The sequence below is a fragment of the Mastomys coucha genome, unplaced genomic scaffold (genome assembly GCF_008632895.1).
Source record: "Mastomys coucha isolate ucsf_1 unplaced genomic scaffold, UCSF_Mcou_1 pScaffold23, whole genome shotgun sequence".
In the NCBI taxonomy this organism is placed as follows: domain Eukaryota; kingdom Metazoa; phylum Chordata; class Mammalia; order Rodentia; family Muridae; genus Mastomys; species Mastomys coucha.
In genome coordinates, this window is record NW_022196906.1 from 113,500,060 (window position 1) to 113,527,414 (window position 27,355).

Sequence of the window (27,355 nt, forward strand, 5' to 3'; positions counted from 1 at the left end):
GTGTGTGATCTTCCTTAAGTGATCTTATTAGGTATTTCGTCACAGCAGTAAGCAAAGTGTCTAACTCACCATCCTAGTTTGCTTTCTGTTGCTGTGATAAACATCATGACCAAAAGCCACTAGGGGATGAAATGTTTATTCAGCTGACAGATTATAGCCCTTTATTAGGAGAAGCCAGCAAAGGAACCAGGAGTTGGGAACTGAGGCAGAGACCACGGAGGGATGATTTTTACTGGATTGTTTTCACTGGTTCATGCTTAGCCAGCTTTCTCAGAACCCAGGACCACCTGTCCGGTGATAGCACTGTCCACCGTGGGCTGGGCGGGTCCTTATACATTAATCATCAATCAATACAACTCCCCACAGGCATGGCAGCAGGTCAATTTGATCAGAGCAATCCTTCAATTGAGACACCTCTTCCCAGATACTCTCTGTGGTGTCAAGCTGCTATACCAGGATATACACCAAATAAACTTCTATTCATCTATGGAGCTCAGCTCCAGTTTCCTTCTTTCTTTCTTTCTTCCTTTCTTCCTTCCTTCCTTTCTTTCTTTCTTTCTTTCTTTCTTTCTTTCTTTCTTTCTTTTTTTTTGTTTTTTTTTCAAGACAGGGTTTCTCTGTATAGCCCTGGCTGTCCTGGAATTCACTCTGTAGACCAAGCTGGCCTCAAACTCAGAAATCCACCTGCCTCTGCTTCCCAAGTGCTGGGATTAAAGGCGTGCACCACCACCACCTGGCCCAGTTTCATTTCTTGTTCTTAGAACAACGTTTGCCATATGACAGGCACTCATACACGTTTGATGGGTGGATAAAAACCTACTGGCTATATAATACTTCATTCATCACATTTTTTCCTGAAATATCCATTTGCTTTTAATCATACTAATTATGGAGTCCTGGTCCCATGGGACTATGGTGGCCTTCTTACAGTTCTATTATGAGATATAAAACAGAATCTAAAACATTGTCCAAATCATAGAGGGAAGATCTGGACATGGCAACGCTATCCTCCCTACCCACTGGGTCTGAATACCACTAAGGTTTAAGCATGAGCCTGAGAGCTGTCTAATCTGTCTCCTATTCTTACAAACTTTAAAAGTGGAGCAACTGGGGTTCAGAGGGAGAAGATCTTAGCCCTAGCTAGCCAGGCAATCAGTACAAAGTTAAAAGAGAGCCAGTTAAAATAGGGCTGTGTGGTTAAGAGCACTTTCTGGTCTTGCAGAGGACTTGAATTTGGTTCCCAGCACTGACTTCAGGTGGCTCTCAAACATCTGTAAACTCTAGCTGCAGGAGATCCAATGCCATCTCTGGCCTCTCTTAGACTTGTACTCACACATATATATTCACATACATATAGGAATATGTATGTGCAAATACATATATATATATATATATATATATATATATATATATATATATATATATATAAAACTTAGGACTCGGCTCTCCAGCTCCTAGGTCAGCATCTTCAAGTTCTCACGGCAGAGTGTCAGGAGCTCTGAGAGTGAAGGAGAAGTAGCTCATGGCACATGTTAATGTCATACATGTAAGGGGGGGCACAAAATGATACTCTAAGATATAACACTAGGGTCTGGGAGCATGCAGACTTGAATTTTACCTCCCATAACCTATGTAAAAACACCAGACATTGGGAGAGTGCGCCTGTAATCTCACAGCTGGGGAGGGCAGAGGTAGGTAGATTCCTGGGGCTCATGCCCCATCAGCAGAGCCTATGAGAGCTCCAGGCCAGTGAAAGACCTTATCACAAAAAGTGCCTGAGGAATGATACCAGAGATTGACCTCTGGCCTCCAAAGACACATGTACATGTGTACACATAACACACACATATGTGTGCACACACATACACACAAAAGATATGTTACTCTAGCTATACCTTTAAAAATATCAGTTTTAATGGCCACCTCACAGGTATTGTCCGGCAGCTTCGAGCATGCAGTCATGCAAACCCTAATTAGCAGTGCCACCCCTATGCAACTTCACCGAGAGTGCCTGAGGCCATTAGAAACGGCCTTGCCATGTGTCTCTGGAAGTTCTGGTTCTGAGAAGTTGGTAAATCACATCTCTGCTCACTAACAGCACAGAGCAATGACATCTTCTGGGAATTTAAAGAGACGTCAGAGTGGAGGAGTATTCTTGGCTTTTGATTCCTATTGGGGTCAGGGCTTTCCCAAGGATGTCCCTATTCAGCTCTGACATCATGGCCAGTGACATGCATTGGTGAGGCCATAGGTTGGTGCCACCTCCAGAGGGCAAGAGTCAGCACAACCGAGAAAGCCATCAGACCCCACCCCATCATGCCGAGTGTCTTCACTGAGGTCCGGGGCTGCTCCCTTCCTTAGCGGTGACTTCATCTTCATTTTGCATTGAGCTAGATGTGCTAACGTTGACCCTGTCACTCAGGCCCCTGGTGACGCTGTCATAGGATGGTGGGAAAGATGTAGCAGAAGCAGTTTCCGATTTGTCTGGGAGCCTACTGTTGCCATTTGCCATGAATGTAACATAGCCTTCCCCGGGGGGTGACTCACCATCCTGCTCAGCCCTGGACACACTCAGGGGGTTAGAGAGTGTCAAGGAGCGTTGCAACATGTAGCTCCGATAGGCCTTTTGAATGACGGTGGCTGAGATGTCTTCTTGCTTCCATCGGAGGGTGGTTGCTATTGGTTCGTAGGATGCTTTGGAAAGATTAGTTGCCATAAACTTCTCTTCCATATTAGTCTTCAGAGAATCCAACTCCCCAGATTCTCCCAAGACATTCTTTGTGAAGGCAAAAAGGATGTCCAAACAGTGGATTTTATCTCCGGGGACCAACGGCAGGTCCATCTGGATTAATATATTCTGATTGGGTTTTGGGATTCTAAGAGGGCCAGAGAGCGTGTCTGCAAAGTCAGAGAGGGCAGAAAAGGCGATGAACTGGGTGGCCTCCGGATCGAACTTCTCCCAGGTCTCATAGAACATGTCGAAGTCGTCCTCACTCAGGGGCTCTGTGCTCTCTTCTGTGGCCACATTGAAGTTCTCCAGAATCACCGCGATGTACATGTTCACCACGATGAGGAAGGAGATGATGATGTAGGTGGTGAAGAAGATGATGCCCACCGCTGGGCTCCCGCAATTCCCCTTGGAGCCATTGCTGTTGGTTAGGTTGGGGTCGCAGTAGGGGGGTCCTGTGTTGAGGATGGGGCTGAGGAGGCCGTCCCAGCCAGCCGACGTGGTGATCTGGAACAGGCACAGCATGCTGTTGCCAAAGGTCTTGAAGTTGAACATGTCGTCAATGCCAGCCTCTTCCACAACGTTAGCGAAGCTGGCCATGCCGAAGATGGAGTAGATGAACATGACGAGGAAGAGGAGGAGGCCGATGTTGAAAAGGGCAGGCAGGGACATCATGAGGGCGAAGAGCAGCGTGCGTATCCCCTTAGCGGCTCGGATCAGCCTGAGGATGCGGCCGATCCTGGCCAGACGGATGACGCGGAAGAGCGTTGGGGAGAAGTAATTTTCTAGTGACTTAAGGATTGCAGAAAACACCTGACCTGTGAAATAGGGCAGAGAGTTATCTAATTAGTGTCTCAGACCATGAGCTCTGATTAAGTTGGCTGTGATCACATTTCCCAATGTAGGCATCCCAGGAGTCTGGGTTGGGAGCCTGACCTAAGTGTTGGTCCATTGCAGTAACCATCCCTCCTTCCAATGGTGTCTTGGCTTTTCTACTGCGTTCTTATCTTTCTCCCTACCCAGAATATCTCGTTAGTTAGCCTCCGTGGTTTGGTTAAACCGTCTTCCTCATCATACCCCTACAAGCATGTGTAGGACTATCACAGTGGATCCCATTAATTTGTTCAATTAACGTGTTAGTAATCACAATAAAACCCCTTCTCTTCCATAACCAAGTTCAGCTGGAAGTGACTGTGGTCTAGTCCACATACCCATAATGCCTTGCTTCCAACATGACAGCACCACCATGCCCACTTCCCCTTCCCTGGTTCTGTGCTCCGGGTAGGTCAGGACCCCCCTGTGATTCATCTCCTTGTCCCCTGTTGTGAAGACTGACTCAGTTCCTGGCATTGAGGCCCACAGATAATTGTATGGAACTCACACTAATTATAAGGGAGGCTAGGAGTTGGGTAACTTGCTGACAGATGAATGAGATTGGTTCTGAATGGCCAGCTGCCTGCACAATGGTTTTAATTTATCTCTTTCATGTCCAGCTGTACTTGAACCCTATGTTAGGGCCCAGAGACAGGCATTTTCAGGGTCAGTTATGTCCTCCAATCCTACCCATGATTAGGGAGGGTAGAAAGATGAAGAGCGCGTGTACCCCCTATGTCATCTCATGCGGGATTGTGTGTACACATGGGTTACGAATGCTCTGGGAATGTTCTCATGGAGTCCGCTTCAACCGCGGCACTCTTCCTCCCTGGAAGGATACCCTACTTCCAGACAAGTGCTGTGTATCTTTTGTTTTCCCAGGATTGTTCAGGAGAGAAAGAGAATGCACACTTGCAACAGTAAATGTCCTTCTGGTGGAGAAGATGAAGGGGAGGAAAGAAAGAAGATGGACAGGTGGGTTCTTCGGGCGGTTCCCACCATAAGGGATCCCTGCCCATAGGGCAGGGTCCATAGGATGGGGCTGCCACATAGGAACAAGGAACTGATAGAAACCCACATCACAGGGTCACAGGACACATGGTTCTATATCGTTGATATGGATGGCCAGAAAAGCAAGCTCCCATCAAAATGTCCTTGTGAATCTCTTACTTTGAAAGACAGATGAAAGGAAATAAATAAAAAGCCCAAACCCACTAGCCAAAACCTTCTGGTGTGCTAAGTCACATACCCATAATGCCTTGCTTCCAACATGACAGCACCACCATGCCTAACAGGGAGGCTCCCTTCTGTATGTTGTCTGTTTGGTAGGAAGTCTCACTCTATAGCCAAGGCTGGCCTTGAATTCACTGTAGCCCAGGCTGACCTCAAATTCACAACATTCCTCCTGCCTCAGCTTCTCAAATGTTTGGATGACAGGCGTGGGACGCCACACCCAGCTAACAGGGTGGATATCAGCACTAAGTTACTAATGAGCTGACTAACCACAAGACTTGCAGAGGTGGTGGATGTCCTTGCGGTACTGACTGTAGAAAAGCTTTCATGGATTTACAAACCTCCAAGCCTGACAGGTTGTGTCTATTAAGTACATGTAGTATTTTTTTTTGTATGTCAATCTTAACTCAATAATGTGGTTTTAAAAATCCCAGCAACAACCCAGCAGTAATACCAGGACAAAACAAAGTCAGATTAAAATATCAAACAAATAAATGCCGCCCAAGATTCTGTTTTATCACTGGAGTCGGGGTTGGGGAGATGGGCTGCTGTCAGCTGTATGTAGATGCTACCAGGTCTTGATAGCAAACCAGGTATGCTCTGACATGAGAAGAAGGTGGTCCAGGGTATAACTGATCAGTGTCTATTTATGACTCAATACGAAGTTGGTGAGTCCGGCTGTGTCCTTTGAAGAATCAGAGGTCAATTAAACCACAAGCCCAGGAACAATGTGACATTCTTCACTGTTGGCTTGCCTGGGTTCAGGATAGCCTGGGTGACACAGTTCAGGGTATGGCTCAGGACATTTCTGAAAAGTTTAGCTTTTAGATCAGCCCTGAATGTGGGTGATACCATCCCATGGGCTGGGGTCCTGGACTGAATGGAAAAGAGAGAGCAAGCTGACTGGGAACACAGTATGACCACTCACCCTGTGCTATTGCTGCGACCTTTCCCTCAAGGTGGCTGCATTCCTTTCCCACCGGGAGCCTACACAAGCCAGTTTTCTCTCTTGAGTTGCTCTTGTCAGATATGTGGAAGAGTCCCTTGGTTGCTGCAGTGAGGGAGCTAGTCCCTTAGAGGAGCACAGCCTGGTCTGAGTTTGGATTTACCCTGTAACCTTGCTTAACATTGCTAACCTTCGAGGCTCCATTTTAAATGTATAACATGAGATCAGTGATGCCTCCTGCACAGGGCTGCTGAAGGTCCCTGGCCTCCAGCCTGGTGCTCAGAACTCAGTAGGTAGGCAGTTAGAGTGGCCTCATTTCTCACATCAGATCCCAACCCCAGAACCACTGCACCCAAAATATAAAGGTTTCACCAACACCCAATGTCTTTCTAGCACTGATCTCAATGCATAGCCCTTCACTTTTCTGCTCCCCATGAAAACAAGGTGGAGCCTACTGAACATCTTCCGGGACATCCTGTGGGTATTTAAAGTCTGCTGCCTTTGAAAGCTGCACACACTGGGCTCTTCTAACCTAAACGATGTGCTAGAAAACATGAGCTGAGCCTGGAGAGATGGCTTTGTGGGTAAGGCCCTTATAAAGCGGGTTATGGGCACATGTGCAGGTAATTCCAGTGCTCTTACAGCAAAATGGGGGTGGAGACAGGAGAATCCCCAGAAGCTGTGAGCCACTTAGCCTGGCATAAAACTCAGAGAACAGTAAGAGTCTGTGGCTCAAATAATGTGGAAGATATGGGCTGATAGCAGAGGAGTCTTCTGACCTCCACCTGTACATCATTGCACACTTGTGCCTGCACACACACACACACACACACACACACACACACATACACATATACATACATACACAGATACACACAGATACACATACATACACACATAAACACATATATACACATACACACATACACACACATACACACAAACACACATACACACATATATACACATACACACATACACATACACACATACACACACATATACACACATACACATACACACACATACATACACATACACACATATACACACACATACACATACACATACACACATATACACACATACACACACATATACACACATACACACATACACATACATATACACACACATATACACACATACACACATATACACACATACACACATACACACATATACATACATACACACATACACACTCATACACACATACACACACATATACACACATACACATACACATATACACATACATATACACATATATACATACACATACACACATATACATACATACACACGCATATACAATACACACACATGCACACACATATACATGCATACACACATACACACATACACACAATACACACATATACACACAAACATACACATACACATATATACACAACCCCCCCACATACACACACATACACACACATACACACATATACACACATACATACATACACACACATAATACACACATACACATACACACATACACACACATATATATATATATACATACACATTCACACACACATACACACATATACATACATACATACACATACACACAGATACATATACACACACACATAAACATAGACACATACACATACATATACACACACGCACACAGACTGAGACAGAGACAGACAGAGAGAGAGAGAGAGTCATAGAGAGAGGAGGGATTTTTTAAAAAATCAAGTTGGCAGTTCCCATGCAGGCATGAGGCTCTCCCGTGCATGGCCGCCACTTACTCCCAATGGACAGGATCACCACTATGAAGTCAAACACATTCCAGCCGTTGGTGAAGTAGTACTGCCGCAGGGCGAACATCTTCATCACACATTCTCCCGTGAAGACGGCCACAAAGAACTGGTTGATTTTGCCCAGGACCTTCGTCTTCTCCTCGCTCTGATCATCGGTCTCCACCATCATGGTAATCATGTTGAGGCAGATGAGAACCATGATGATGATGTCAAATGCTTGCCTGGTCACGATGTCAAACACGAAGCCCTGGTATTTATTCTGAGAGAGAGGAGGAAGTCTCAGGCCAGGCTGTTTCAGGCTCCTATATCCAACTCTTAGCCGTGAGGGCTCTCAGGCTCCAGCCTTTCTTACCCCATTCTTTCCCCTGTTGCAAGCCCTCCAGCCTGTGAGTTGACACGCGTGTGGTCTTTGCTAGTCATTTGTCTCTATCACCAAACTGCAGCCTCTCTGAGGGCAGTTCCTGTGTCCATCTTGCTTACAGTTCAAATTCTAGCATCTGCATAGTGCCCTCCATGCAGTAGGTCCTCAGGAAACTGAGGGAACGGAAGATAGAACGAGCAGCTTCGAGTTAAACACCTCAACATTTGATAGACACCTGATAGTGTTGATTATATCTAACTCCGTACAGAGGCACTCACTGGATGGATACTGTGTCCAGAGTCTCACGGGTGTGTGGCCACAGGGTCTGGGAGAAGAATCTGCCATAGTTATACTAGGGTGCTTCCAGAAGCTTTCAAGTGGGTGGGGGGAAGTGTTCCTGCAAAGCCGATCCCTACTGATGTTTCACAGTGGGCGGGGTTGCTACCCTGCTGGGTTAGAGCAGAGAATCAGCCAAGAGGGCCTGGCTCTATGTGTGTGACTATTGGCTTAAGTGCTGGCGTGGGTCAGGTATTGTTGAGCCACTGAACCCTTCCATGTCATCACTGAAAATGCAAAGTCATGGTTACACGACTTCTAATTAAAACCATGCCAGCATCAGACTAGGGTAGGGATCCCAACTTTTGTCTGTTCCAAGCTCAGCCTGTGGGTGGGGCTCATGTCTCCATTACCCTCTGCGCCCTCAGAGACAGTGGAGGGTGATTGATAACATGACAGCCTGGAGCCTATTATTTTTACTATTATTTTCTCATAGTGTGGAGTATGTGAAACCTGCTCTTAATGATTTCTATAAGAGAGAGCACTATAGAATAAAATCACCCAGTCTTGTAGAGCCTTTAGACAAGATTCAGAATGTAGGTTTTACCAGAGGCAAGGGGTGGGGTACATGCACGGTTTGGGAAATCCTTCTGTGGTACTGTGTTAGCTCTGCCATGAGCAACGCCCACACACATCGTCTAAGCCAGTGCTCTGCTTGGCTCCCAAACACATCGGTGGAACATCCTAGAGACAGATGCTGGGTGGAAAGAAAGCTGGTCCTGGGAGGACAGAGCACTAGGACAGCTGTCCTGCCGGGAGTAGAGGCCTTTGTGCCCCTGTTTGACCATCAGACTATGGGCACAACAGAGCAACTGAATTTCCCTAGGAGTCTCAGGCAGGGTGAGGAACAGAAGACTAAAGTCTCATGCCAGCCAGAGGGGAGCTTGTTTCCCAAGAAGAGATTTTTGACACAGTTTTGGCAACTTGTCAGGCCACCTTGCAGGACAGACTGGAGGGGAGTTAATGATGGGTCAGTGATGAGCAGGACCACACTTGACAAGGGTCTCCTATGCATATCTCCCATTCTTTATTTCAACCTAAAACTCATATCAGGACTTGGAGGATAGACTCGGGTGTCTGGTATTTCTTTATTTCTTCCTCTTACCAAGATGGCCATGTTGAATCACCTTTCTCTGGCTCCCGGTCTCACATGTCTCTTTACTTGGCATTTTGAGGATGGGTGGTAGAACCCCACTTGTTAGGGCTGCCAGAGTCAGGCTTGTATTCTAAAATTTCTAGATAAAGTTGAAAATCCCCCTGCATTTCCTCCCTGGTTCTAGATATTGGCGGGATCAGGCTTAAGTCACTGGGCAGGTGGTGTAAGGTTAGGAATGCTGGCCAGAGCACAGACTGTGGACTGTGGGCCCTGGAGAGCAGCCACGTATGGTCTCTGCTTAGACACTACTCTTCCGGTTTCCCTGAGATTTCAGAGCGCTATTTAAATATCCCAAGCTTTCTTCAGCTTTTCTTGATCAGGGAACACAAGTGCTAATATGTACCGGCCTTGGACCATAATAAGAGGAGAGAGCCATGCCTCCCCACTAAGATTACCAATGTAGTCAATTAGTAGTTTAAGCTCTCTTCCAAACAGATGGAGGATCCCAGGGTTCTGGCATGGAGCCAGGCAGTGAAATCATTTCTCTCCTCGTGGCGGAGGGACACCCACCCTATGCCACCACTGAGATGTGAAGGATCCCGGCTGAGACTTTAAAGGAAGCAGTGGTGTCCACCTACAATTTCCTCTCTGACCATGTTGCCTGGAATTCCAACAGGAGCTCCATGCCTTCTTATCTACAGGGCAGTTTTTGAAATGGAGCCCACCTCATCCCAGGGATAGCAAGAGGAAGCAGCTCTAGAGGCTGCTTCACGAGTGGGAAGAAGCAGCAGAAGCTTGCTTCTTCTAAAGATTTAGAAGCTTAAACACAGGACTCTGGTTTCCGCGGGAACTCAGCGATGATGTGTGGCCAGTGAAGGCCACAGAACTCAGCTGCTTGCTTCTTAACTTCTCACTTGAAGCCCACTGGCTGGACTCAGCCTTTTGCCCTAATCTTTTAACTTTGAGACGGTTCTCATCCACTGATGTGTGTGTGTGTGTGTGTGTGTGTGTGTGTCCATCCTCAGGAAGCCCTGCACACTCTTGCTCAGACTCATCCAAACCCAGTTATCTTAATATCATAGATTTTTAAAAGGCACCCCCTGCCCTTCCGGAGCCTGGAACTCCCTGCCGTTCATTCCTGGTCCAATACTTCTGAAGAGATTTTAGACAGCAAAAGATCGAATCTCATGATCGACACACAAATTGTGCTGAAGGTGACAGTTCTTCTCTTCCCTGTAAATGTCCTGACAGCCTGGACTCCATGGGGTAGAAATTCTAACCACCCTTACTATTTCGTACTGTTTCCAAGGCCACCATTGAAGCCTAAGGTTGTTGGGCAATGCAGAACTCATTAGACAAGCTTGTCAGATGCACCCACAGAGCGGCTTTCACTTCATTTAATCTTCTCACTTTTGGGGCCTGGGAGCTTCATTGCTTCCACCTCTAACCTTGCCCCAGATCTTCCCTGTATAGCACAGGCCAGGCTTCTGTTCAGCCCAGGCTTAGGCTGAATTAATTCACAAACCTGCTCAGGGAGAGAGAAACCCAGGGGCTCACCAGGGGCCGTGGGATGGGCTTCTGGGGTTTCTTGGAGCCCAGCTTCTTCATGGCATTGTAGTATTTCTTCTGCTCCTCCGTCATGAAGATATCCTGGCCCCCTAGGTAGAGGAGAGGGACACACTGATGTTATTAAAATAACAAGATCACCCACAGATGCCAAAACCTGAGTATTCTATCTAAGAAGGACCATTCATGCCTTCCCATCTCCTCTGCGGGGAATGAGCAGGGAATGACTAGCCTGACAGGGAATGACCCATTGCAGACTCCCTGCCTGGGTTTGTTTCTACAGCCAAATGCTCTACCACAGCGCTGTGCCCACTAAAGACTCTGAGGTGAGACCCAGTGCCTGGGTTTCTGAAGCAAAGCTTGTTTCTGTTCTACAATACTGAGAGTGAAGAGGGCTTGAGAACAGGTCTCTAGGAGAAGATGCAGGCAAAATGGGAAAGTGTTTTATACCTTTAACACTCCTATTTCATATTATAAATATAGCTAAATAATTGGGATTAGGTTCCTATGGGAAGGGTGGAGGTAAGATCCTCCCTCCCCAGAAGGTAGGGATTCTGAGAGTGCCTATGGTGTTGGCCCTTCCTGAGATGTCCTGACTCTGTCCCTCGGGGGCTTACAGCTCTAGAGTAGCAGGCGCTAGAGCTCTTTCTCTCCCTATCGGAACTTCTTAAGGCATCGTCTGTGACATTTGGCTCCAGCTGAGGAGACCATGGCCACTTTACTGGAGGATGGGAACCTTGGGGACCATTGCTAACACTGCACATATAGCTCCCCAAGCAGTAGCTGCAGCAGGACCCAGACAGCAGTGAGGACCAAACCCAAGGGTCGAATATCAGCTTGGTGCTACAGACAGGAAGCACCGTAAGTATCACTGGCTTTTAGCCAGCAGGCCACAGCTGTCTGAGGGACAGGAAGCACAAGATTCATTACTGCGGCAGACACACAGGAGGCCCACTTATCTTTTTTTTCTGTTGATTGAAGTTGTCAATTATGACCCCGACAAAGAGATTCAGCGTGAAGAAGCCACCAAAAATGATGAAGACGACGAAGTACAGGTACATATACAGGCTTTCCTCCCAGCTAGGCTGACTGTTGATCTGTGGTCAAACAAGACGGGAGATGCAACAAGGGTGTGCAGCTTAGGCTCCCCTAAAAGCCAACGCCGAGACATGAGGCTGGTTCTTTATCCATGAAGCAGGATTGAGGGGGCTGGGAAGAAGCTGCAGGTGAGAGGCTGAAGGGGTATTATTAACTAGGCTGTCACTGTAGGCAACTGTAGCTCCACCCTGAAGGCGAACACACCCCACAGTGGGACCGCCAAGGAATAAGGAAGTATGATGCTTGTCTATGAACCCCCAATGAGAGTTGTCCAGAAACATCCCACCCCTGTCCTGTTGGGAGAGGCCACCGAGCAAGATCTGATGAGCTGAGAAAGGCTTCAGACAGAGGATGGGAACCCCAAAGGACCCCAGGGGCTGAGGGGACACTAGCAAGGATGTCAGTTGTGCCTACCATGGCAGGAACGGGCCCTTCCCATCGTCAGCACTACTGCCAGGATTTGAATGTGAAGTGTCTCCACAGGTTCATTAGTGTCTGGGTACTTGGTTCCTAGTTGGTGCCATTCAGGAAGGTTGTGGAATATTTAACATGGAAAAGCTGGCTGAAAGGCATGAATTATTTCCTGTCTACTCTGCTCCCTGACAGGGACTGCAATGGGACCAGATGCCTCCCTCTCTAATCATGTCTTCCAGGTCATAGGGACCATATCCTCTTTGAACTGTAAGCCAAAACAACATCTTCTTTACATTGTTTCTTGTCAGGTGTTTGGTCATAGCAACAAGAAAAGTAACAAATCCAAACATCTTCACACAAGAAAAGTAACAAATCCAACCCCCTCTACACAAGAAAAGTAACAAATCCAACCCCCTCTACACAGCTGTTGATGCTAAATGGTGGCAGCAGACAAGCTGGAGAAGTCTCAGGAGCTTGCACAGAAGGGGACAGGCTAGTTGGGCTCAAAGACACAAAAACATAGCTGCTGGATGTGGCCACAGAAATGGGTTGCGGGAAGTTGTGTGCGCTTGACTTTTCTGGCACCAAGGCCTTCTAAATTTCATCACACAGAGTTACTGCAACAGGATGCACAGACGGGAGGGCACAGGAGCGGAGACTCACATCTCGGGAATCCACAGCTGCATACATAATATCCATCCAGCCTTTGAAGGTTGCCTGGTAACAAGAAGGTGGAGGACAATCAGTGTCTGTCTGTTTAACTGGACTCGTCTGGTGGCTCAATGGAAGAGAACAAGACACTGAGTAAAGAAGGCTTGGGAGGAGAGAGCTCAGGCAGAAAGAAAAGAAAGGGAAAAGGCTTGACTAGTTTCACATAACTTCAAGTAATCCAGAATAGCGTGGTACAGAAGACATGGAGCTTTGAGAATGTGGCTTGAGCTGGGATGCTACTTGTCCAGTTATAGGGACAACAAGTACAGGCTGTCCTGTGCTCTGCTGGGCAGACATTTTCTCAATCCTGATGATGCATGTGATATCAGGAAGCAAACACATCTGAAAGTGTGAACAAGGCCATATCTCCTGTCTCCAGTTTTAACATTCTTTCTTTTTGAAAGGTCAATGATTTTAAATTTTATTTACTTGTTTATTAAAAAATTTAATTTATTCTTCTCTCATATATTACATCCTGACCAAAATTTCCTCCTTTCCCTCCTCTCTGCTGAGTCCCCTGCCCCTGTTTTAGCATTCTGTGTGTGTGTGTGTGTGTGTGTGTGTGTGTGTGTGTGTGGTGGGGTGCATGTGTGCCTGTTTTAATGCATGCATGTCCAGAAGATAAAGGAAGTTGTCTAGCGTCCTTCTCTATTGCTGTCTGCCTTATTCCCTTGAGGCATGCTCTCTCACCGAACCTGAGACTCTCACTTTATTCTTCAGCTAGGATGGCAGCCAACGCTCTCCTGATGCTTCTGATTTCATCCCTCAGCACTGGGGTTGGAGGCGAATGCTGACACACCCAGAATTTTACATGGGTAATGAGAATCTGAATTCAGGCCTTCACGCTTGCATAGCAATTGCTCATGAGCCACCTCACTGGCCCAGGTTTAGCATCCTTGACGTCTCAAAAGCAGATGTGCTTTGTAACATGTCCCAGGCATGAGAGGGACTTTGCTCTCTCCAGCCTGTTATAGCATCTGATGGGCTATTTGAATAATGCATTTGTCCAGTTTTCTCATAAAGCCCCAGCTCCCGCATCTGGTCCTGGCTACAACCTCCAGGAGTTAAGCACAGTGCCTGATAGACCACAGCTGAGCAGAGGTTACTTGTTCCTTGAATGAGCAGTGGGGTGGAATGCAGGAACTCATAGGCAAATAAATGTGACAGATGTGTAAGTAACTGTAACCACAGCACAGCGAACACAGGACTGAATGACGGTATGGTTATAACAAGTGTACAGCATGAACACACTTGACCGTTATCACCAATAGTATCCATCATCGCAGCGAACTCAATTAGCTGTAATTGGTTTATCATACAGGAGATAACAAGAAGCAAAAGATAAAACCCTGTACACATGCCTGCTCTATAACCCTATCAATCACAAGCCTCATGGATGGTCCATCTTCTTATTTTATTATCTCAGCCAAACTTAGCCAACAGTAGCCCTGTGAGCTCACACTAATTACTGAGGGCTTCTTATCTAGGGCTGTTGTCTGTGGAAATATAGAATGGTTTCAGCTCACACTCAGTGCTGCCTCTCTGTAGCATCTCTGTAGCATCTCTGTGCAGTATCTCCTGGAAGAATCTGGAAGCTCCATTTACTAAGCAGCCAAAGGAGCTGAAAGGATGGATCTCAGATTTGACTCACCACCTGGAGAAGCGCCAGGTAGCCCATAGCAACGTTGTCGAAGTTGACTTTGACGTTAACCCAGAAGTAGTGGCCAGTGTTGTTTTGAATGTGACACTCAGACTTGTTAGTCACCATTGTCAAATTCACAATGGAAAATGGGTTGCTCCTGGTGTCAACACATCTCGAAAATTTCCCGGCAAAGAGGTTCACCCCCATAATGCTGAAGATGAGCCAGAAGATGAGGCAGACGAGGAGGACGTTCATGATGGAAGGGATGGCGCCCACCAAGGCATCCACCACTACCTGGTGGGAAACACAAGAGACTCTGAAATCCCCAAATGTCACTCATCTGTGCCTCTCACACACATACCTGTGTGTGGAGACTAGAAGACAGTGTCATCTTCAGGAATCCCACCACCTCCTCTGGGGCAGTCTCTCATGACCTAGAACTCACCAGGTAGGGTAGGCTGCCAATGAGCCCCACAGATCTGCTCGCCTCTACCTCTCCAGCAGAAATCATGTATCACCATGCCTGCCTTTTAAATGTATGCTTTTTACATGGGGTCTGGGGCTTGAATTAGATCCTCATGTTTGCAAGGTGAACTCTGTGCTGACTGAGCCATCTCTCCAACACACAGCTGATCTGAAAACTCCACTGTTATTTGCAAAGCTGTGGTGACTGCTCTGAGCCACTGGTGGAGGTGAGACTGGGAGGAAACTGATGGCAGTAAAGGACAGGGTGGGTGGAGAGAAAGCCACAGGGCATCAAGGCTGTGTCTCTGAGGTGTGTCTGGCTGAGGTGCTGGGTGGAGGTTATCTCTACATTTACTCGGAGTGCCAGAGAAAAGACTCACTTGAAATGGAAGAGTGGGAACTCTGGACGTACTTAGGATAAGACCAAGAGGCAGAGAATAACCAGGACCCCTTCCCTGAAGGCATCAGGTCTGAGGCCTGAGGGTGGTGGCATTTGTGGGTGACAAGAAAAGAGGTTCTTAAGATCAGACTTGAGGGAGACAGGAGAATTAGATGACACAATGTCATCAGAACCTGATGAGAAAAGGATAAGACAGAGTTGGCATCTGGAAGTGGGGCCTGTCACTATGGCTTAGAGATACAGAGGACATGGGGGTGGGGAAATTAGAGAAGGTTTGTGAAGTGTTGCCAATCAGAGAGGTTCCAAAACAGGGTCTTACCCTCATGCCTTCAAATCGAGACAGAGCCCTCAGCGGCCGGAGGGCGCGGAGAGTCCGAAGGGCTTTGATGGATGCCACATCTGACTCAAGGATCTTTGCTATGAGGCTTGTCAGAGAGATCTGGTACAGGCAGAGATCAAAGCATTATCTTAGTATTGTAGAATGTCACCTGGTGGAGAGAGACAGCAACTCTATGCCAAGCCTCCTAGTTCCTACCTGCTCCGTCTCTCTAGCCCATTGTCCTGGCTCCCACCTTTTCCTGAACCCTTGGGAGCCCTTTTCTTTTACTGAATTAAATTGTTTATGACTGTACATTAATTATACATAATGATTATACATAATTTACACACACACACACATACACACACTCACCTCTGTGATTCCCTGTTGTCTCTCTCGTCCTCCTGATGACCCCTCCCTCCTCCAGTTAGGTCTCTTTTACTTTCCTATCTTATTTTTAGAAGGCCCAGTGAGTTTCATTAGGGTTGCTTACATGAGCACAGGTATCTCACTAGTGGCTACACCACTAAGAACATGTCTCTCCTCCCTCTAGCAACCACGTGTCTATAGATCCCTGGGGATGGGTGGGTCCTCATGACCCACTCCTCAATCATGACAGAGTAGCCACCGGCCCAGGCTTGTGCAGGTATTCACCACTGTGAAGAGTTCATGAGTGGGATGCTCATAGCACACCCGGAAGACAGCGTTCCACAGTTCTCCATCCCTTTCCCCGGGTCTACATTCTTTGTGCCCCATCTTCTGTGATGGTCTCAAGATCTACTCATCGTGCATGTGGAGTTCTGGGCAAGAAAACCCATTCTCACTCAGTGCTATTCCAAGATGCATGCAGTTAAACCCCGTTTCCCTTCCAAGGGTGCTCGCTGGGTCCTAAGGACCGTAACTCTTTGATTGACTTTCAGAGGTCTGGGCAGCTGAGGTCCCTTCATTGTGCCTATGACGAAGCTCATTGTGGCAGTTTGGGTGTGAAATGTCCCACACAGGCTCATGTATGGTGATGCTATTTGGGCAGGTCATGGACTCTTTAAGGGGGAGAAGCCTTGCCATGCCTCCCTGTGGTGTCGGACTCTCTCCCTCTGGAAGCATAAGCCCAAATAAACCACTTCTTCCCTAAGTTGCTTTTGGACATGGAATTTCAACACAGCCACAGAAAAGTGACCAATATGCTTATTTTGAGGGAATTAAAGTTACTCTTGGCCATATTTTCTCAGAAAATTGGGTTGGAATGAATCCTGCTTATATGTATATGTTTGGGTTCCTCTTGGTCCCTTTTTGTGGCCTGCTAGCTTGGGACACTTTTGTCCTTTTGTAAAATGAGAAAGTCAAGTGGAAAGAGGGGATTCAGAAGTTAGCTGGTTCTCATAGCTAGCAGTTGTCTGAGATCTAGCTTCAGTGGACATATGAGGTACAACCGAGCAATGAATCCCCGCTGGTCTGCCAATCCTCTTCAGGTGTACCTCGAGGGCAGCAAAGGACACAGGCTGCCATGGAAAACAGTCACCCTTCCCAGGAATCTCCAAGGTGCCATGGGAGATGTTCTGGGGACAAGCTCAGCTTGATCCTGGTTGGTGCAGAGCTGAGGCTGAGCTTGCTGACTCTGGTACCTGTACTAGGACTCAAAGCAAGGGTTTGACATGTGGCTCCTTATGTCTGAAACAATACCCATTCTGTGAATGGGCGGTCTATTCTACCAGGACAATACCCATTCTGTGAAAGGGCGGTCTATTCTACCAGGCCCACAACAACCACATCAATACAAAGCTGACACCATCAGGCACCCAGCTGTCTATCTGTCGGAGGACAACAAGGTTTGGGCCAATTTTATGTCAATCTTTTGCACATCCTCCAGGGAAGCCTGTTTCCTGTTCATTTATAGATCGGGTTCTGCTTCTTTACTGTGGTTGTGATGAGACACCAACAAAATACAGCTAAGGGGAAGAGGGGCTCATCTGGCTCGATTCCAACCTACAGCCCATGAGAGGGGAAGTCCAGGCAGAACTCCAGCAGCATCCCAGCTCATCCCCAAATAGAGCAGAGAACCATGCACGATCTCTGCTTGATTGGTCACTGCTTCTGTTCATCTGGCTTCTCGGTTGTGCAGCTTGGGGGCCAGCCCATGAAATGGGGCAGCACGTACTCAGGGTAGACCTTCCGATTCCAGTTGACAATCAAGGCAACCCTCCCAGATGCCCCCAGATGTGCCTACAGGCCAACTAGATCTAGAGAATTCCTCAGCTGAGACTCTTTCTTCAGGTGATCGCAGGTAGACATTTGAAACTGACCATTGGATTGGAACAGGAAGGATGGAAAGATGGTGGACCACATGGAGAAGAGGAAGATGGGTAGATGGGTGCTTGGGTAGACAATGAAGGATGGGTGAACGGTAGGTTAAGTGACTGGTTATTCAGTTACATAGATGAACCAAATAGTAGATAGAAGGGTTAAACAGCAGTGGGGTGGGGGTGGACAGAAGGAAGGATGAAAGGAAGACAGAGAGATGAATGGGAAGGGACAGCTAGAAGGAAAAGGAGAGATGGGAGAAGTGAAGATGGATGGACTCTTAGAAGGAAGGAAGGGAAGGAAGAAAGGAAGAAAGGAAGGAAGGGTAGAGGGAAGGAAGAAAGGAGCATGAATGATGGAACAGATGAAAAGAGGGATGTGTGGAAGGAAGGACAGACAGTCACAAGGGGGAAAAGACTTCCTCCCCCTCTTCTTCTTTTCCCCCCTCCTCCTCCTCCTCTTTTCCTCCCCCTCTGTTTTTCTTGAGACATAGCCCTGAATGTCCTGAAACTTACTATGTAGACCAAGCTAGTAGTCTCGAACCCACAGAGATCTGCCTGCCTCTGCCTCCTGAGTGCTTGGATTAAAGGTGTGGGCCACCACACTCAGTTTGAGAAGAGACTTTAAGGTGACCAGGACTGGAAGACAATGACCTCTACCCAATTGAGATCTCTCAGTAGGTGGCAAGCCAGAAGACAAACAATTCCTTTTTACTTCACATGTACAGAACTGTCACCCATGACTTTGATTTCAGCCCTCTCAGGGAATCCGTGTGGCACAGTGGCCTGATGCCACTGGCTCACTGGCACCAGGAAAGAAGGGAGTTGCATGCAGGCTTGTTACAGAGGTATTGCCAACCTAGGCTAGATGGAATGTTCTGTCCTGGAGGCCAGCCAGATTCAGAAGGCAAATACCAGACACAGACATGTTTCCCGTCATCGTTGATGTGCAAGGCCCTGGTGCAGGTAGCCGCTGAAGGAGGAGACAGAGACAAACAGGCCACGGCTTACCCTGCTCACAGGAACCCTCAGCTAGACAGCAGTGAGCAAGTAACACAGGTCGGCATACTGAAAAGCCAAGAAGGAGGTGGCCTGCAAAGAGGCAGGGCAGTGGAGTGGTTTAGCCATGGGAGTGATGGCGGCCTATGTGTGGGGCTCATGGCCAGTGTACTGATGCAGGGGTTAGCAGTCAGGTGACAAGAGTCCCTACATAGGAGTTCCAGGAGGACTGTCTGCTGCTTTTCCTGCTACCAAAGAGGACCCAGTGCCCTCAGCTCAGAGGTTCACAGCCACGGCTGCACCTTGGAAATGACTAGAAACTTCTACTAAATACTAATACCTGGAGCTGGCCCAAGATCAGAAAGGCCAGGATCTCCCAGTGTCCAGGGGACCCTGCTGGTTTTTAAAAGCTCCACGGGTTCTGTGTGAAGACCACGGTGCTCTGAGATCCAGAGCCCCGGCAATGTGTGAAGCCTGGATGCCCGTGTTTTCATGCTATAAGTAGTTTACTTAGCAGAAACCAGAGACCTGCAGGCTCACCAGAGGGTCGCCATCGTGTCTGAATGGTGAGCTTCCTGGAGCTTCCCACTCACTGACATGCAATGTTATCCTGACTTCTCACTCAGTGCTCAAAGCAGCCCCTGAGAGACAACCAATCAGCCTTGCATCTGTTCTAGCCATAGCCACCTGCCTCTGGTGAGATTCCCACCTCCACCCCCACAGCCCCACTCACATTCACGATGAGGAAGTCCAGCCAGCACCAGGCATTGGTGAAATATTTTTTGAAGCCATAAGCTACCCACTTGAGCAACATCTCGAATACGAAGATGAAGGTGAACACTCTATCAGTGTACTCCAGCACAGACTTCAGTCGGGGTTTTTCTTCCAGGTAGTTATCCTCAAAGGCCTGCAGGGAAGGGAGGAGAATGACAGTGTCACAAGAGTCCTGACCCATAGCAAGGATCTGCCTAGCCTGCCCACAGCCTCGGGGCAACAGCCTTAGCAGGAAAGCGGAGGCGCCAATGGAGGACATAAACAGATGCTTTGCAGTCCACAGGGACATCGAGCCCTGATACTTCACAGGGCTGTTGGGTCCGAGTGAGAAAAGAAACCTTAAGCTGGATTTTGGAAGCAAACCAAAGGGATGTTCACAGTGACTTATTTTTAAAAATAAAAGCATAGAGGGATATCAGCAGGCAGTCCACAAGAGAGGAAAGAATTGCCAAGAAACTTCTGAAAGCGAGCATTTGATTTCATGGGTAATCAAGGAAATTCAAATAAAAAAGAGACACCAATTTTTCCTTTTATCTGAGGCAAAGATGAGAGAGAACAGAGCTGGCCCCAGAGCTGGCATGTCTGCTGGCATTCCCTCTCAGGGATGATGGACAGGAGTGAAAGACAGCCACTCTTTGGGAGCCAAATGGGTGTCAGGGAGCTAGTCAACTTATCTTTAAGTCTGTGCTAAAGACGCTGGGTGCCACCAGTGTCTGCATGACTAAAGAGTGTCACATGAGGTTTCAGTCCCCAGTTGTTGGGAGCAGCTTCATGGCTTGGATCAAAATGAGTCTACTTTGGGAAGTGTTTCATAGGTAGATGCACACCAGGACAATTCCCCTGCCCTCTCCTGCTTTCCTTCTGTGCTTCATCCACAAGTTCTCCTCAACAAGCTGATGGATCAAGAGTCTTCAACATCTGCGTCTTGGACCAAACCTAAGCCAGGCAGGCATTCGTAAATCTCCAACAACCATTTAACATCTTTGGGCATCGTTCACTATCTCCATCTATTATTCAATATTCTTGACAATCATTAGCTATCCTTGACAGTCATTAAATATCTCTGATCATCATTCAATATCACTCAGTATTTCTGGCAATCATTCAACATCTCTGATTGTCATTCAAAATCTCCAGTAAGTATTCAATATCTCCAAGGCAGTACTGAAGATGAGTGGTCCCTATGAAGTGTGAATATAGGCACTAACTGAACAAACGGGGGCACATTCCTATAATGTTGTGGCTGTTAAGTGAGTTTGCATGAGCATATTTCCTGAGAAATTATAGAATGCACACATATATTTATTTTATACTATTTATATATTCTATGCGTGAGAAAGCTGGGAAGAGCCACACCAAAGTGTTTTCAAAGTGAGTTTCTCTTTGAGTGACAGGAAAATGGCTGATTTTTTCCCCCCTTACCTTTTTCTATAATTTCCAAGTTTTTTTTTTCCATTTTACTTTGTCAGATGAAAATTCATGTTGTGTGTGTTTTTTTTTAAAAGCACTCAAAGTAAAAGCATAAAGAAGCCTAAATTTGGCGCATGTCTGCTTGGTCCCATGGGAAAAGGAGCCAGGGACTGAGGGAAGCTACTGGCGGTAGGGCTGGGGCACAACAGCTGCTTCAGGGTTTGAGTGCCCTCTTGGGAACAGGGAGGCTGGCGCTAGACGGTAGAGACAGGAGAGGGGAGGTTGCAGCAACAGGGTGCAGAGAACAAAGAAGGGGACCTTTGAGGGAAGGCCTGTGGGAAGATGGGAGCTGTGAGGTGCAGCTTTGGCCAGTTCCTCTTCCCTTCCCCCTCCCGGCACCCGTTTCTTTCAGACGCTCTTCCCTATGGCCAGGAGGCCGAACGCTGAACAATCCCGGCTCTCTTGGGCAGTCTGGCATTTAGTCGGTTCTCAGGCATTCAGTAGACTGTTTTCTTTTCGAGAGAGCAAATGACACAGGACAAGCAAGACAAATGGACATGGACATGGGTAGAGCTGCAGGAGAGTGGGGCTCTAGTCCCAGCTCCTAGACAGATTAGCTTGGACCCCAGCCGAGCCTTTGCTGTAAAGCATGGCCAACTAGGGACAGACAGTCCCTTCTGGTGTCTGTGTCTACTTAGTTTAATTAGGATGGGCACTCAGCACTGCCCTGAGCCTAAGTCCATGGGGAGAGTGGCTTCTTTCCTTGCTCTCCAGGGCTCAGCCTCTGGCCAATGGCTTTGGGAGCATCTCAGATCCTATCCCCTAAGATCTTGCTATTCGGTGTGACTTTAGGCTGCCGGTGTTAGCCTCAAGCTTCAGCTTGCCGGGAGTGCAAGCCCTCAGAGACTGAACCAGTCACCAAGCTCTCACACCGGGCCTGCATTTCCACAGCTCTCCAGATGCCCAGGCAGGAGGAGACGATGCTTGAAGGAACTGTGAGATCTGAAGAAGTAGCAGGCATGCGGTTTGTTAAGACAAGGGAAGGTGGTCTTGAACCTCAGAAAAAGCCAGTGTGCTCTGGAGGTCACGGGGTAGAAAGGCACGGGTTTAGGGACCCACTATGGGTGAAGTCAGGTCTTGCTACTGCCTAGCTGGTGACACTGGGAGAATCCTCTGATTGTTTGAGTCTAGTTTTTCCATCTGTTAAGTGGGAGACACACCCTCATTGCATGTCTCCTAGATACAGTTTGTATCTAGGTTTAGGATGCTGAGCACCTCCCATGAGGTGAACAGGGCTAAAGCTCTCCTCCCATCTGTAGCTGGGGACTTTCAAGCCTTGGGGGCAGCCCACCGAGGCAGCTCCAGCTTCCTTTAGAAGGAAGTCCATGCCAGGTGGAGGTCCTTGAGGCAGGGACCCCGTATCCCCGTCCTTACCAGTGCTCCGCTGCTGAGCAGGATCATGAAGATGATGAAACTCTCGAACCAGCTGTGTTCCACAATGCGGTAGCAGGTTTTGCGCAGCTGCCAGCCTGTGGTCCAAGGAAACTTACTGCTGTTCACTTGGCAGGAGGGACAGCGGCGAGTGCAGCCTGCGTGGACAGACGATGGGCAGGGCCCTGGTTAGCTTTAACTGTCAATGATGTAGGTGGACTCAGCCCACTATGGGCAGTACCCATCCCTAGGCAGGTGGTCCTGAACTCTGTAAGAAAGCTAGCTAAGTGTGAGCCTGAGATCAAGCGCAAACAGGGTTCTTCCATGGTTTCTGCTTCAAGTTCTTGCTTGAGCTCCCCACCTTGACTTCTCCCAATAGTGACCATAACTTGGAAGTCAAATAAATCCTCTTTTCCCTCGGTTGCTTTTAGTCATAGTGGTTTTTCTCAGCACAGAAGGTAAACTAGAATAGATAGTAACGACTAATGCAATAGGATGATGCTCTGGTCTGCAGAGAAACCGCTGTGCTGGGAAATGCATTTCCACACCACTGGGGAAGAAACCTTTTCTGGAACACAAGAGGAGTAGCCCCTCCCAGCTTGTCTACCTGATCTAGATCTAGCCCGTTAGGGGTACCTCTCATCATGACCTTGATATCAAGTGCCCTCCCTAGCTTCCTTCCTTAATATAAACGAACCTCAATGTCTCCATCCTTATGCCCATGGGTCCCCGGAAGCCTCATAAACCCTGAGTCCTTAATTTGATGGCACTGGGAGGCTACGGCCTGACCCATGCTGGGCTGGGGAACCACCCCATGGCTGGGATAGGGCCTGGGTGCAGCTTAGCTAAATTCAGGTGGAAGCAGAATGCTGCTCTCACAATTTCCACTTATTTAAAGTCACCAAGGCTTCTCACCTTCTCAGTAGGAAGTATTTGTTCACCCATCCTACACGTGTCTACGGAGAATGTCAGGTACCTCACTTTTGTAAATACTACAGGCGAAAATAGATCAGTATAGACCCACTTTATGAAATGTCACCAAAGATTTAAGGGAGCAGATACCCATGGCCCTTCTGGGGGTCCTTCACATCCCCGACCAATTCACAGTGACACCAGTCTAGTATCATTTCCCCCTCTCACACTCAAGAGGCCTGGTTTATAATCTCTCAAGGTGTTCCTGAGGTGGGCGGAAGGCACAATGTGCTCTGACACAGATGTCCCAACTATTGTGAACCTGTTTGTTTAGTTCCTGTGGATGCCACGTCCTGGTTCTGGACACAAAGGTGCTTAGATAAGTGTTGGGCGGGATGCTGACCCCGGGTAACATGAGCACAAGGGGTCTATGGCTCTTGTACCTTCTGTGAAGCAGTCATCGGGCTCGTCCAGCTCATCTGCCAGCTCAGGGATCTTCCTCAGGATCTCCTCTGGGTCCGGGCAGTCCACAGTGCTGCCCTCAGAGGAGCTCGTATCATCCACTCCCTGCAGGGCAGAGGCTGGGGCAGTGAATGTGGCTCTTTTAAGGGCCTGGCACATCTGTATACGGTCACTGCCTGTCTGGTGGGGCTGGGATCCTTGAAGGGCAAGGTGAGCCCCTGCAGGGCCCAGGCTCTGTTGCTTTGGCATCCTTGTGTGTTTGGGACTCAACACCTAAGGCCGGGACATGGGACATAGATGCTCCCTGTGGAGCCCTGTGGCTTGGCCGAGCCAGCATGTAAACCTCTGGGCCATGATGGAGAGCTGGCAATGGCCCGAGACGCCATAATTACACCCATATAGATGCTCAGCTTTCAATGTGCTTGAATATTTAATCGGGGAGCTGTGTTGTGGGGCCCTGCCGTCCTCCCAGCAGCACTGGCCTGTAATGTCTCCAGACGAATTCAATTAGGAGCCAGTGTTAGTGAACCTGATCGCTTGGCTAATGGAGCCAAATGGTAGGGAGGGACCCCATCTGTCACCGACAGGCCCCTCCCTGCCTGGCCAGGGTCATGGCCAAGAAAACAAAAACAAAATTAAAACCTACGCCCAGAAGCTCTGTACCGAAAGCAGGGAGTAGGGAAGGCTAGTCAGGGGGGTCATCGAACAACTCAGAAGGGACAGGACGCCCACATGCGGATGTTATAACCCCCACCCAAACTGCGTCCACTCTGTTATCTTAGTCTGCTGCGGCCAGCCTTGCCCGGGCTCAAAGCCAGGAGCTGACATTCCTCACACTGAAGGGCTTGATAAGTCGTGTTCGTGGGTGAACTGTGTTCATCTTATCTTGGGCAAGTCCAGTGGCTGTCACACAGCTGCACTTGGGGCCGAGGTGTCAAGTTAAAGTCCTGAGTTTCTCACAGTGGCAGCAAGAGTCCTAAATATCTGGAGCATGTGTACACACGTGCGTGGGCATCACGTGTGTGTCACGTGTGCAAATGACTGTGTGAGAGTGCCTGTGCACTCACACGCATGTGTGGGTGAATGCCTGCAGCTAGAGTTAGATGCTTTCCTTAGTCAACTCTCCTCAAAAGCCTGGGTCTCCCACTGAGTATGGAGCTCACACTTGGAACGTGGAACAGGGACTTGGTCAGAGTGACTGACCACTGAGTGCCAAGGATCTCCTTGTCTCTGCCCTTCCCCGCACAGCACTGAGATCATAGGGCTGTACTACCAAGCCCAGTACCGGGGCACTGGGGATACCAAGCCCAGTACCGGGGCACTGGGGATACCAAGCCCAGTACCGGGGCACTGGGGATACCAAGCCCAGTACCGGGGCACTGGGGATACCAAGCCCAGTACCGGGGCACTGGGGATACCAAGCCCAGTACCGGGGCACTGGGGATACCAAGCCCAGTACCGGGGCACTGGGGATACCAAGCCCAGTACCGGGGCACTGGGGATACCAAGCCCAGTACTGGGGCACTGGGGATACCAAGTCAAGTCGTTTCACATGCCCACCAAGCACTTTACCCACTCAACCATCTCCTCGCCCCAAGACGCTGCCTCTTAACAGGCCTCTCTTTGCAGAGAGACTCTCCCCCAGGATTTGTAAGTGACACCATGGTTTATTTTTACCTCCCCCAGCATCCTGCAGCTGAGAGTTCTCCCAGCTTAGTTTTTGTGAGGCTGTCAGTTCACGGTGCACCTGTAGACAGCCTCCCTCCAACCCAGGCTGCTTTTGGTGAGAGAGAATGATGTGGACAAAAGACAGAGGGGGGCATCCCTGGGAAGACTCCCCCACTCAGGGAACACCTCCGGCTCTCACGGTTGTCTCTGGAAGATTACCTGACTCTCTTTGTTCACGGTCTTTTGTCCCCTTCTCCTGGGCTGTCATTTTCTGGGCACTTACTCCATTTCAGACAGGAACTGAACATTTGACGAGCAGCTTCTCATCTCGGCTTCCAAATAACCTTACCTAATAGGCACTGCACACAGTCCTACACAGGCACTGCACACGGTTCTATATAGGCACTGCTACACAGTTCCATATAGATAACGCACACAGTTCTATACAGATGCCGCACACAATCCTACCCAGGCACTGCTACACAGTTCCATATAGGCACTGCACACATTTCTATATAGATAACGCACACAGTTCTATACAGATGCTGCACACAATCCTACATAGGCACTGCTACACAGTTCCATATAGGCACTGCACACAGTCCTACACAGGCACTGCTACACAGTTCCATATAGGCACTGCACACAGTCCTACACAGGCACTGCTACACAGTTCCATATAGGCACTGCACACATTTCTATATAGATAACGCACACAGTTCTATACAGATGCCGCACACATTCCTATATAGGCACTGCTACACAGTTCCATATAGGCACTGCACACATTTCTATATAGATAACGCACACAGTTCTATACAGATGCCGCACACAATCCTACATAGGCACTGCTACACAGTTCCATATAAGCACTGCACACAGCCCTATAGATGCAGACACGGAGGCTTAGAGAATGGGAGCTGGCCCAGGCCCTACAGCTTGGAGGACCCACACTCTCTTCCCACCCTCACAACTAGCTGGGGGTGAGTTTCAGCAATGTAGTATGGTGTGATTCACCAGAGGCTGGCAGATGGCCCTGCAGTGGGCTGCAGCCTTGTCCAGTCCAACCCTCCTGACAGGATCCATCCAGCGGTTGGATCTCTCTAGGAAGCTCACATACCTACCTCTGCAGGGATCCGAGGGCTATCCCCCCTCTTCCATCTCTCCCCCATGTATGGAGCCAGGTCCTCGGAGGACATCCCGGAGGCTGGGCTTCGGGCTGCCTGGTGTTCGTCACACGTTTGGACTTGTGGTAGCTGCTCCTGCTGACAAGAGAGGGCCCATCTGGGGATCTGAGTCAATTCGATCACTTCAGAGCGAAGGTCTTCACACATGCTCCCTACATGCATCTATACATAGGTGTGCATTAAGCGTGTGTGTGGGGGAGTATAGGCCTGCACACAGCTCCTGGCTCCATTTGCAGGTATGTG

The 27,355-nt window shown here is 48.5% G+C and overlaps 1 protein-coding gene across 1 annotated transcript in view; it reads right to left on the reverse strand.

Annotated features, from left to right (window-relative positions):
- Window positions 1–2,329: 2,329 nt before the first annotated feature.
- LOC116073720 (sodium channel protein type 10 subunit alpha) overlaps window positions 2,330–27,355 on the reverse strand; it is a 110,398-nt gene continuing 85,372 nt past the window's right edge. The window contains exons 13-23 of the mRNA XM_031345743.1: window positions 27,050–27,190; window positions 24,239–24,362; window positions 22,887–23,041; window positions 20,002–20,175; window positions 15,973–16,092; window positions 14,798–15,082; window positions 13,099–13,152; window positions 11,879–12,020; window positions 10,915–11,015; window positions 7,553–7,823; window positions 2,330–3,546 (exon numbers count right to left, since the gene is read on the reverse strand). Coding sequence (XP_031201603.1) covers window positions 2,330–3,546; window positions 7,553–7,823; window positions 10,915–11,015; window positions 11,879–12,020; window positions 13,099–13,152; window positions 14,798–15,082; window positions 15,973–16,092; window positions 20,002–20,175; window positions 22,887–23,041; window positions 24,239–24,362; window positions 27,050–27,190 — 2,784 coding nt within the window. The remainder of the gene's footprint in view (window positions 3,547–7,552; window positions 7,824–10,914; window positions 11,016–11,878; window positions 12,021–13,098; window positions 13,153–14,797; window positions 15,083–15,972; window positions 16,093–20,001; window positions 20,176–22,886; window positions 23,042–24,238; window positions 24,363–27,049; window positions 27,191–27,355) is intronic.